This window comes from Chiloscyllium punctatum, chromosome 12 (genome assembly GCF_047496795.1).
Source record: "Chiloscyllium punctatum isolate Juve2018m chromosome 12, sChiPun1.3, whole genome shotgun sequence".
Taxonomy (NCBI): domain Eukaryota; kingdom Metazoa; phylum Chordata; class Chondrichthyes; order Orectolobiformes; family Hemiscylliidae; genus Chiloscyllium; species Chiloscyllium punctatum.
This window is the reverse complement of record NC_092750.1, coordinates 37,521,447-37,534,275: the sequence shown is the minus strand read 5'-3', so window position 1 is coordinate 37,534,275 and position 12,829 is coordinate 37,521,447. Positions and strand designations below refer to the sequence as shown.

General features: G+C 41.7%; 1 protein-coding gene across 2 annotated transcripts in view; it reads right to left on the bottom strand.

Annotated features, from left to right (window-relative positions):
- Positions 1-8,605: 8,605 nt before the first annotated feature.
- Positions 8,606-12,829, bottom strand: part of abhd6a (abhydrolase domain containing 6, acylglycerol lipase a) — an 82,020-nt gene continuing 77,796 nt past the window's right edge. For both annotated transcript variants that reach the window (XM_072582397.1, XM_072582398.1), the window contains exon 9: positions 8,606-9,437. In XM_072582397.1, coding sequence (XP_072438498.1) covers positions 9,255-9,437 — 183 coding nt within the window. In that variant the 3' untranslated portion in view covers positions 8,606-9,254. The remainder of the gene's footprint in view (positions 9,438-12,829) is intronic.

Here is a 12,829-nt window from a genome sequence, read left to right as displayed (position 1 = left end):
TTCAGAATAAACCAGATATATTAAGGTGCTGAATATAGCTCTTTTTAAATAATGCACAGCAGATGATCCTTCAAAGACACGATAATATGCCTATTCAAAGAAACTTTAAAATACAGAAGGTATGTTGCGGGGTGTGGGTTGTACTTAATCAAGTCAAGCAATATCCTTCTCAAAAAGATGGAGGGAATAGTAAAGCATGTGAAACTAGGTTAATCTGGTGTGCCCCCAAGTGTTTGCAGTAGTAATGTCAAATGTTGCAGATTTCGAAGCTGCTGCGTGACTTTGAAATGTAGATTCTCCTGCTTCTCGGATGCTCCTGGCCTGCTGTGTTTTTCCAGCACCACACTCTTGACTCTGATCTCCAGCATTTGCAGTCCTCACTTTCTCCTGTACAAATCAATGCCAAGGGTAACATGGAAGTCAAATTTATAGAATGTATCTGGAATTGTTTCTTTGAGTAGTACATTGCAGAACCTTCTTGGGAACAGGTTATTCTAGATCTAGTAATGTGTGATGAGCTGGAATTGATTATAGATCTTGTAGTTAAGGATCCTCTGGGGTTAGCAATCACAAAATAGTTGAACTTCAAATTCAATTTGAGGAATAGCAACTCAGAACTCAAACTAGTGTCCTCAATTTAAATTAGGGCAATTACAGAAGTACGAAGAAAGCATTCTCTAAAGTGTACTGGGAACATAGATAAAGAGGAATGTCAATGGATGAGTAGTGGCAGATATTTAAATAGATATTTCATAACGCTCAGCAACAATGTATTCCAATCAAAAAGAAGGACTTGATGAGAAGGATGAGCCACCAGTGGTTAACAAAAGCAGTCAAGGAGTGTATCCAATCAAAACCTAAGCGATGGAAACCCAGAGGATTGAGAATTTTTTTTAGGATGAGGAGTGGATGACTAAAAAACTATAAAAAGGAGAAACTTAATTATAAAAGTAAATTGACAAGAAATACAAAAACAAACAGCAAGTGCTCTATGGATATGCAAAAGGTTAGTAGGTTAAAAGCAAGTATGGGACCATTGGAGAATGTGATTGGGGAATTAGTAACAGGAAAATGGTAAATAATTTAAACCAATATTGTGTATTGATCTTCACAGTGAAGGGCACTGTAAACATCCCACTGTAAACTCCAGGAGAATTCCAGCAGATTGGTTAATCTCTAATGTGACATCTCTGTTAAGAAGAAAGTTTGAAAGCAGGAAATTATAAGCTAGTTACCCAAACAATTGTTACTGGGAAAATGCTGGAGTTTCTTATTAAGGAAGAAATAGCGGGACATTTAGAAAATCTGGACACAAACCAAGTCAACATGGTTTCTGAAAGGGAAATCATGTTTAACAAATTAACAAAGTTTCTTTGAGGATATAATGAGCAGAGTTCAATATGGGGAATCAGGTAAATGATTTTCAGAAGGCATTCAATAAGAATATTGCACCAGATTGGAACTCTCAATATTGGGATAATTGCACAGATTGAGGATTGGCTAACACACTAAAGAGAGAAAGTCAGGAATAATGGGTCTTTTTCAAATTGGAAAGATGTAACTAGTGGAGTATTACAAGGATCAATCCTGGCCCCTCAGTTATTTACTATCCAATTTACTATTCTCCAATGACTTGGAGGAGGGCACAGAATGGAATGTGTCCAAATCTGCTAAAAATAGATGGGAGGGCATATGGTGATGAAGACAGAAGGAAATGTCAAGGGGTTGGAGACAAGTTGAGTAAGTGACAAAAACTTGGCAGATGGATTTTAATGTAGGAGAGTGTGGAGGTGTTGCACTTTGGCAGGAATAAAGGGCAGACTATTACTTAAGTGGAGGGAGACTCTTAAGAAAGTGCACCATAGAGGGATTTGGATGTTCTTGTGCACAAAACACACACGGTTAGCACGCACTTACAACAAGTAATTAATAAGGCGAATAGAATTCTGTCTTTTACTGCTAGGAGTATGAAGTTTGGAAAAGGCAAGATGTATTACAACAGTACATACTGTTGGTGATGCCATACGTGGAGAAATGTGTACAGATTTTCTCTCTAGATTTAAGAAAGGATATATTGGCGGCAGTTCAAAAGAGATTTATCAGGCTGATTGCTGGGATTAAAGGATTGACTTATCAAGAATGGCTAGGCAGGATCTTTATCCATTACAGTTTAGAAGATTGAAAGGTGTTCTTATTGAAATGTACAAGATTCTGAAAGGGTTTGACAGATTATGAGAAATTGCTTTTACCAACGGGAGAATCTTAAACATAGAACATAGAACATTACAGTGCAGTACAGGCCCTTTGGCCCTCGATGTTGCACCAACCTGTCATACCAATCTGAAGCCCATCTAACGTACACTATTCCATGTTCGTCCATATGCTTGTCCAATGACGACTTAAATGTTACTAGGATTCTCTGGGAAGCACTAGGATTCTCTGGGAAGCAAGGGAGGAGATTGCAGAGCCATTGGCCTTGATTTTTATGTCCTCATTGTCTACAGGAATAGTGCCAGAAGACTGGAGGATAGCAAATGTGGTTCCCTTGTTCAAGGAGAGTAGGGAAAACCCTAGTAACTATAGGCCAGTGAGTCTCACTTCTGTTGTGGGCAAAGTCTTAGAGAGAATTGTAAGGGATAGGATTTATGAACATCTGGATAGGAATAATGTGATCGAGGATAGTCAGCATGGTTTTGTGAAGGGCAGGTCGTGCCTCACAAACCTTATTGAATTCTTCGAGAAAGTGACTAAGGAGGTGGACGAGGGGAAAGCGGTAGATGTGGTGTAAGGCATTTTAGTAAGGCGTTTGATAAGGTTCCCCATGGTAGGCTACTGCAAAAAATAGAGGTATGGCATTGAGGGTGAGCTGGAGGTTTGGATTAGGAATTGCTGGCTATAAGAAGACAGAGGGTAGTAGTTGATGGTAAAGGTTTATCTTGGAGTGCAGTTACTAGCGGTGTTCCGCAAGGATTTGTTTTGGGACCATTGCTGTTTGTCATTTTTATTAATGACCTGGAGGAGGGGCTAGAAGGTTGGGTGAGCAAGTTTGTGGATGATACGAAAGTCGGTGGAGCTGTTGACACTGAGGAAGGATGTGTCAGGTTACAGCGGGATATAGATAAGCTGCAGAGCTGGGCAGAAAGGTGGCAAATGGAGTTCAATGTGGCTAAGTGTGAGGTGATTCACTTTGGTAAGAGTAACAAAAAGATGGGGTACTGGGCTAATGGTCGGATACTTGGTAGTGTGGATGAGCAGAGGGATCTTGGTGTCCATGTACACAGATCTCTGAAAGTTGCCACCCAGGTAAATAGTGCGGTGAAGAAGGCATATGGTGTACTGCCTTTTATTGGTAGAGGAATTGAGTTCCGGAGTCCTGCGGTCATGTTGCAGTTGTATAAGACTCTGGTGCGGCCGCATCTGGAGTATTGTGTGCAGTTTTGGTCGCCATACTATAGGAAGGATGTGGAGGCACTGGAACGGGTGCAGAGGAGGTTTACCAGAATGTTGCCTGTTATGGTAGGAAGATCGTATGAGGAAAGGCTGAGGCACTTGGGGCTGTTTTCATTGGAGAAAAGAAGGTTTGGGGTGACTTGATAGAGGTGTACAAGATGATGAGGGGTTTAGATAGGGTTGACCATGAGAACCTTTTTCCACGAATGGAGTCAGCTATTACGAGGGGTGGCATAGCTTTAAATTAAGGGGTGGTAGGTATAGGACAGATGTTAGGGGTAGATTCTTTACTCAGCGAGTCGTGAGTTCATGGAATGCCCTGCCAGTAGCAGTGGTGGACTCTCCCTCTTTATGGGAATTTAAACGGGCATTGGATAGGCATATGGAGGATAGTGGGCTAGTGTAGGTTAGGTGGGCTTGGATCGGCGCAACATTGAGGGCCAAAGGACCTGTACTGCGCTGTATTCTTCTATGTTCTATGTTCTATAAAGTTGGCGAATCTACTACCGTTGCAGGCAAAGCATTCCATACCCTTACTACTCTGCGTAAAGAAACTACCTCTGACATCTGTCCTATATCTATCACCCCTCAATTTAAAGCTATGCCCCCTTGTGCTCGCTGTCACCATTCTTGGAAAAAGGCTCTCCCTGTCCACCCTATCTAACCCTCTGATTATCTTATATGTCTCTATTAAGTCATCTCTCAACCTTCTTCTCTCTAGCAAAAACAGCCTCAAGTCCCTCAGCCTTTCCTCGTAAGACCTTCCCTCCATACCAGGCAACATCCTAGTAAATCTCTGCACCCTTTCCAAAGCTTCCACATCCTTCTTATATGCAGTGACCAGAACTGTACACAATACTCAAAAGTGCGGCCGCACCAGAGTTTTGTACAGCTGTTGCATAACCTCATGGTTCCGGAACTCGATCCCTCTATTAATAAAAGCTAAAACACTGTATGCCTTCATAACAACCCTGTCCACCTGGGTGGCAACTTTCAAGGATCTGTGTACCTGGACACAGAGATCTCTCTGCTCATCTACACTACCAAGAATCTTACCATTAGCCCAGTACTTTGCATTCCGGTTACTCCGACCAAAGTGAATCACCTTACACTTGTCCGCATTAAACTCCATTTGCCACCTCAGCCCAGCTCTGCAGCTGATCTGTATCTCTCTGTAACCTACAACATCCTTTGTCACAATCCACAACTCCACCGACCTTAGTGTCATCTGCAAATTTACTAACCTACCCTTCTATGCCCTCATCCAGGTAATTTATGAAAATGATGAACAGCAGTGGACCCAACACCGACCCATGCTGTACACCACTGGTAACTGGACTCCAGGATGAACATTTCCCATCAACCACCACCCTCTGTCTTCTTTCAGCAAGCCAATTACTGATCCAAACTGTTATTTCTCCCACAATCCCATTCCTCCGCATTTTGTACAATAGCCTACTGTGGGGAACCTTATCTACCACCTTGCTGAAATCCATATACACCACACCAACCGGTTTACACTCATCTACCTGTTTGGTCACCTCCTCAAAGAACTCAATAAGTTTTGTAAGGCACAACCTATCCTTCACAAAACCGTGCTGACTATCCCTAATCAAATTATTCTTTTCTAGATGATTATAAATCCTATCTCTTATAATTTTTTCCAACACTCTACCAACAACTGAAGTAAGGGAATCTTGACCTAGGGGACATCATTAGAGAATGAGGAGACACTCAAAACAGATGAGAAGAAGTTTCTTCTTTTAAAGGATTGTGAATGTATGAAATTTTCTGCCCTAGAGTGTGTGGAGACTACATCATTGACAATAGAGCACTCAATGAATGGCAAGACACTAGGAAGATCAGAGGGATTGTTGGATGCTTGTCCATAGATCCCTGAAGGAACAGGTTAATAGGGTGGTTAAGAAGGCATACGGAAAACACACTTTTATCAGTTGTGGCTTAGATTAAAAGAGCATGGAAGATATAATGGAGCTATACAAAACTTTGGTTTGGTTCGGAGTTCTGAGTGCAATTTTGTTCTGCACAGAAAGGATGTGATTGCATTGGAAGGGATGCAGAGGGAAATTGTCAGGATGTTTCCTGGTTTGGAGCATTTTTTAGCTATGAAGAGAGGCTGGGTAAGCTTGAGTTGTTTTGTTTAGAGCAGAGAAAATTCAAGGAGGGACCTGACTGATGTGTTTCAGATTGAGGGGCATGGACAGGGTGGATAGGAAGCAGCTGTTGCCCTTAGTTGAGGGGTTAATAATGAACATAATTTTAAAGTGAAAGTAGGACATTTAGAGGGAATTTGAGGAAAAGATCTTTCAATCAGAAGATGGTGGGAATCTAGCAGGCAAAAGATGGGAGAGTAGTAGAGGCAGGAAATCTCAACTTTTAAAAATTACATCGATGGGTACTTGAAATGTCATACCATTCAAGGCTATGGGCCAAGTGCTGGAAAGTGGGATTAGTGTAGATAGGTGGTGCATTTACAATAGGCCAAAGGCCTCTTCTGTGCTGTAGGACTCTCTGTACAATGCTTCAGATTTCTGGCATGACCTATGAATCTAAAGAGGATTGGAAAACTATGGCAGGTGCCTCTGTAAGTTCCTCCTCTACATTCCTCAGTATCCTGGGACACATCTGATCTGATCTGATCTGCTGACCTCTCATATTTAAATATAGTCATCATTTCTAACACACTTTCTTTATCAACTATTCGCATATCCAGCATTTCAACTACCTCTTTGAATACATCTTTGACAGGATCTCCCTGACAGATACTCTCTGCTTCCCTGTGTAAATTATCTTTTTGCTCCCTAACCATTCCTATTCCTTTTTTGGTTTTCTGTTTACTACTTACGTACCAACCCGAAACCTTTTTGCATACACTAGTGCTTATATTTATTCTGGTGCTTAAGTACAAATAAACATACCAAAAAAACTGTTACGATTTGCTGTTAATTTACCTACTTAAAGATGCTTGCTGAGGAGATGCAAAGGCTAAATACTTTATTTGATATTGGATGCTTTAGGGGCTTTTACAGGTAAAATAAGTTATGTAATGTAACACTCATGTCCACTCACAAGAGAGAGAATATGGGTTGGTGTTTGAGATAAACTCTGAAGGATAAGTCCATGCTAACACACTTGGACCATTTGAGAAGTCATGAAGCTATGAGACACTGAAGAGAAAAGAAGAATAAAGACAACTGGGGGTCTAAAGATACTTAGGATGAATGTAAAAATGTGTGCAAGGAGTGAATTCATTACAGAAAGCAAAATGATGATCAGGAGATTTATTTTTATTTTTGTTCTATAACATGCATATTTAAAATTACTCCTGTACATTAACTGGATGTAATCAAGTGGAAGAAATTTAAAAAAAATTATTTTCATTCCTCCTTTCAACAAACCTGTTGTACTCTAAGGTACAGCATTATTTACTCATGTACCTAAATAATGCAAATGTCAGTCAGGGAGCTTAAACACTTGCTAGCATCTGCAACATATATTGAATTATAAGGCTGATCATAAATTTTTCAAAGAAATCGCATTCATAAATCCTGACCTTGTGAAAAATAACCAATTACGTCCCCATCAGATTATTCCGGTAAGCAAGCTGATTTTCTTCAAATAGTCTATTGGATATCTTTTCCAGTTATACCTTTGTCTTATTCGCAAATCTGCAATAAACAGGATAGTTAACAGTAGGAAGGCTGGGTTCTTCACTTTGTGGCCCCTGACCATTCATTTATGCTACATCATTTTAATATTTTCAATCAGAAAAGTTCTAAAATTAAAGGATATTAATCATTTTATTAAATTTAGCACTTAGGCTGAGAAAGATAAACAATAAATAAACAAAGAACTGGAAATGCATTGTGTATAATTAGTAACTCAGTACAACTTAGCAAACCCAGGATAAGCAAGACAAATTTTCAAAATACAAACCTCTCCCAATTCACGCAAAGAGATATTGGCTCTAGAAAGTCACTCCTTAGGATACAATCTTTTCCATGGTGTATATTCTTACAAACTGTAAGTGAACCCACCCATTGTACCACATTCAAAAGCAATATGCTTATGACAGAGAGTCAGAGGAAGAAGGAAGAAACTACTTCTTCTGACAGTTCTACCTTCATTCCTTGGTCACAGAGATGAAAAGATATTACAGAACTCAGTTCTAGAAAGCAATGCTAATATTAACACATTTCCAAAGTGTTCAGTGAAAGTTAGTTTTTTATGGAAAAGCTGTTTACTTAAAATATTCATGAACAAAAGCATTTCAATCTCAGTTAAACATTTTAGTATCCCCAGTAAACTATAACACTTCCCATTTGACTTAGAACATCCTCATACTCATTGATCTTTCCTGCAGATCTCAATACCATGAACTGAATTCCCGTCAACATCAGTTGCTGAAATGGAGCACAATGAGGGCTGCTGTTTTAACCTGTTTTGAGGTGCAACACTCATAGTCATAATCCAAGAATTCAAGAGTTAGTGCAATTTGCCAAATAATTGTCGACAAACTCAGCTGATGCATTATTCCTTTCTCAACACTCATTGGATTCCAGCACTTGACTGCTAAAACAATTAAACTTGTTTCCACAATTTAAATGTGATTGTTGATCATGGAAATATTGGTGCATCACAAATGTTTTACATATACTTATTATAATAGCAATAGAATTCACAGAATTCATAAGTCATTGGTAGAATAAAGAAATGATAACCATGACACCTTACTCATCACCGAAAACAGCTTTCACCTATTTGTTTAAAGATCTACAGTCATCTCAGTTGAGCCAAATAACAGAAGGGTACAGAAAAGTCTAAACAATGAACTAACGCAGATTTGTGGATAAAGTAGCACCTTACTTCTTGGTAATATTCTTCACATAAAGATTTACTTGTAAGATTAAAATTTACTATGAAAGACTCCCACTTCTGAAGGTGTATCCTAAGTGAACATTTTTATTGTTCGATTCACTGACTTCATGAAATCTGTTTGCCCAGGGCTGGTTTATTTATAAAATACTAAACTGAACCAATGTGTTAAACCTCAAATAAATAAATGGTTCAAGATTTGTGTAATGTATTAGTTATTTCCCAGCTTATCGTATGTTAAAGCAGATATTATGCAACATTGTGTTCATGATGTTTATTACTGTAGTGAAGTTTAGCAATTGTTTCAGAGGAAATTTTATAATACATTGTTACAAACAAATAGCCACTCAAATGCAAATTCCTATCAAAATGACATTAAAATATCCATTAAACAGTATTGATAGCAACTGTACCTTCCCTTCAACATCATTGTTGAAAAAATTACTACTAACCACAAAAGCTTTGAAACCACCTTCTACAGATTTAAATAATCAAGCAATCAAAAAAAATTCTAAATTACATATTTAATAAATTATGCTAATGACTTGTGAATTTTATGAAACTGGTCTTGAACTGAAAAATGGGAAATATTCCATTGCTATTTGCATCAAATGGTGAAATATAGACTGCCAAAATGAAGATCAAACGAGTGTGGGAAATCTGGCAAAGAACAGCAATTTTCTGAGATTTGTGTTCCCTTTTATATACCGCATGCATATAGTTTCTGGCAATACTCTGTGTCTTTCAAAATTGTGTTTACGTGATTTGAAAGCACTACCAAACATTAATGCTCTTAACAGATGAAATTGCGGCATCAATATTCAATCAAGTTATTTGCTTCCTGGGGAATTATTACAGCATCACATTTTATTTGCAATCCAAAGCAATACAGTTTTCATTTATAAATGTTAGGCTAACTTCTTATTGCTTTCTGATCTTGTGTTTTGCAGGGAAGCTGAAAACTCCAGGATAATTTTAGCACTTTTACGGGGCCGCTCCATCACCACCGAATGGCCACAGTTTTCCAAGAGATCCACTCTACAGCCAGGAATATTATCAGCAAGGACTCCAGCTCCTGAAACATCCAGTACCTAGGAACAGGAAGAACATGGAACAGGAATCTTTAGATCCCAGCAGGAGAGCCGTATAGTGAAATGAGCACATTTGTTGAATGACTCCTAATGAAGAAATTACTAGCAGCATTCTACTTTTTGTCCTTATCAGGCAAATTATTTTTTAAATAAAGAAGTAAACTTCATTTTTAGTTGATGCAAAGATCATGAGACAATACAAACATCTCCATCTCTCATTGCCTAAATGTGGCAACATGTAACTCCATAATTTCACATTATGCTGTCCCTTTCATCCTGAAGAAGGGCTCATGCCCGAAACATCGATTCTCCTGTTCCTTGGATGCTGCCTGACCTGCTGTGCTTTTCCAGCAACACATTTTCAGCCTTTGATCACGCAGGTTGGTCAACTATCCATATGGTCATTTTGAGACATTTAGTCTCTCCAAGATTTTCATATCGATTTGCATGTTTTAGACCATTTTAATCACTTTGCACAGGGCCTTTTATCTGTCAAAAAATGATTTGCTTTTTTTCACAAGAATTCTCTGTGGTGCACTCATGCCTATTCTCCTGCTCCTGGGATGCTGCCTGACCTCCTGTGCTTTTCCAGCACCACAGTCTCGACTCTGATCTCCAGCATCTACAGTCTGCACTTTCTCCTGCACTCATGTCTATGTTTGCTTTCTCTTTATATCTGCTACAAGTTTCCCTGCTTGTAGCACTCCTTCGTGTTTGCCAGCCACACTTTTTCATTTTCTCGCCAGCAGCTGCAGTGGGAGGAATGACAGCAAGGACCGGAGGCTTAATGGGAAGGTTCGAGTAAAGTTTAAAAACGTACCTCATGTATAGGCAGAGCAAACGCTGAGCAGGAGCGGATACGGGACTGTTGGCTTTATATTTGGGTGGTTGCTTTACCCAAAACACTACTCAGGTAGTGTCTCCCACCCATCCTCCTCCCCTAACTGAAACAAAAGTTTCTGTGTGCCGGATTGATAAGGTGCCTAGTCTTTTTTCCCCCCCTCTTTTAGTTTTCATTAGGCTTGTTGGGAATTTGGAATCATGGGAATGGAGGTTATGACAGTTAAATATTCCTCCTGCAGGATATGGGGGGTAAGGGTCACCACCAGTGTCCCTGCTAATTGCATCTGTGGGAAGTGCACCCAACTCCAGCTCCTCGAAAACCATGTTAGGGAACTGGAGTTGGAGCTGGATGAACTTTGGATCATTTGGGAGGTGGAGAGGGTTATTGACAGGAATCACCAGGAGGTAGTCACACCTCAGGTCCAAGAAGAAGGTAGATGGGTTACCGTCAGGGGATGGAGAGGGAACTGGCAGCCAGTGCAGGGATCCCCTATGGCCATTCCCCTGAATAACAAGTATACCACTTTGGATACTGTTGGGTGGGGAACAACTTGCCAGGGGTAAGCAATGGGGCACAGGGTCTATCCCTGTTGCTCAGAAGGGAAGGGGGAAGTGAATAAGAGCATTAGACATTAGGGACTCCATTGTTAGAGGGGCAGACAGGAGGTTCTGTGGGAACTAGAGAGACTCAGTTAGTGTGTTGCCTCCCTGGTGCCAGAATTTGTGATGTCTCCGATTATGTTTTTGGGATCCTTGAGGGAGAGGGGCAGCAGCCTCAAGTTGTGGTCCACATAGGCACCAATGACACTGGTAGGAAGAGAGAGGGGGATTTAAGGCAGAAATTCAAGGAACTAGGGTGGAAGCTTAGAGCTGGAACAAACAGAGTTGTTATCTCTGGTTACTTGCCCATGCCACAGCTAGCGAGGTGAGGGATAGAGAACTGCAACTGCTGGAGCTCAGAGTCGAGACTGTAATGCTGGAAAAGCACAGCAGGTCAGGCAGTATCCGAGGAGCAGGAGAATTGAAGTTTCGGGCATAAGCCCTTCACAAGGAATGAGGCTTGTGGGTCGGGGCTGAGAGATAAATGGGACGGCGGGTGGGGATGAGGGAAGGTAGCTGGGAAAGCTATAGGTGAATGAAGGTGAGGGAGAAGGTGATAAGTCAGAGGAAGGAGTGATGGATGGGTCCGGAGGGCGGTGCCAAGTTGGAGGCTTGGGATTGGGATTGGGATAATGTGGGGGGAGGAGAAACAAGGAAGCTGTTGAAATCCACATTTATCCTGTGTGGTTGCAAGGTCCCAAGACAGAATATGAGGCATTTCTCCTCTAGGTGTCGGGTGGTAATGGTTTGGTGGTGGAGGAGGCCCAGGACCTGCATGTCCTTAACAGAGTGGGAGGGCAAGTTGAAGTTTTCAGCCAGGGGGTGGTGGGGATGGTGGGTGTGGGTGTCCCCAAGATGTTCTCTGAAACAATCCGCAAGAAGGCGTCCTGTCTCCCTGGTGTAGGCCACACCGGGTGCAACGGATGAAATAGATGGCATTGGTAGAGGTACAGGTAAATTTCAGACGGATATAGAAGGATCCCTTGGGGCCTTGGATGGAGGTGAGAGGAGTGGTGTGGGCACAGGTTTTGCACTTCCTTCCATGACAGGGAAAGGTGCCAGGAGTGGGGTGTGAGTTGGTGGGGGGCATGGACCTGACGTGGGAGTTACGGAGCAAATGGTCTCTCTGGAATGCTGATAAGGGTCGGGGGGGAAATATATCTCTGATAGTGAGGACCATTTGGAGATGGCGAAGAGGCGAAGGATGATGCATTGTATGCGGAGGTTGGTGGGTGGAAGGTGAGGACCAGGGGGGTTTGGTCCTTGTTGCATTGGGAGGGGTGGGGTTCAAGGGCGGTGTTGTGTGAAGTGGAGGAGATGCGCTGAGGGCATCGTCAACTATGTGGGAAGGGAAGTTGTGATCGTGGAAGGAAGAGGCCATCTAGGACTTTCTGAGATGGAATTGGTCATCCTGGGAACAGATGCAGCTGAGGCGGAGCAATTGGGAATAAGGGATGGTATTTTTACAGGAGGTAGGGTGGGACGAGGTGTAGTTTAGGTAGCTGTGGGAATCGGTGGGCTTGTAGTATATGATGGAGAGGTCCAGGAAGGGCAGAGAGGTTTCCGAGATGATCCAGGTAAATTTGAGGTCAGGGTGGAAGGTGTTGGTAAAGTTGATGAACTGTTCAACCTCCTCATGGGAGCATAAGGCGGCGCTGATACAGTCATCGATGTAGTGGAGGAACAGGTGGGGTGGGGGTTGGTGCTAGTGTAACTGCGGAGGATGTAGCTGACAAACAGGCAGGCATGTCTGGGTCCCATGCGGGTGCCCATGGCTACACCTTTGGTTTGGAGGAAGTGGGAGGATTGGAAGGAGAAGTTGTTGAGGGTAAGTACCAGTTCAGCCAGGTGGTGTAGGTGGAAGGGTACTGGTCGGGATGGCGTGAGAGGAAGAAACGGAGGGCTTAGTGACCTTTGTCATGGCGGATCAATGTATACAGGGACTAGAT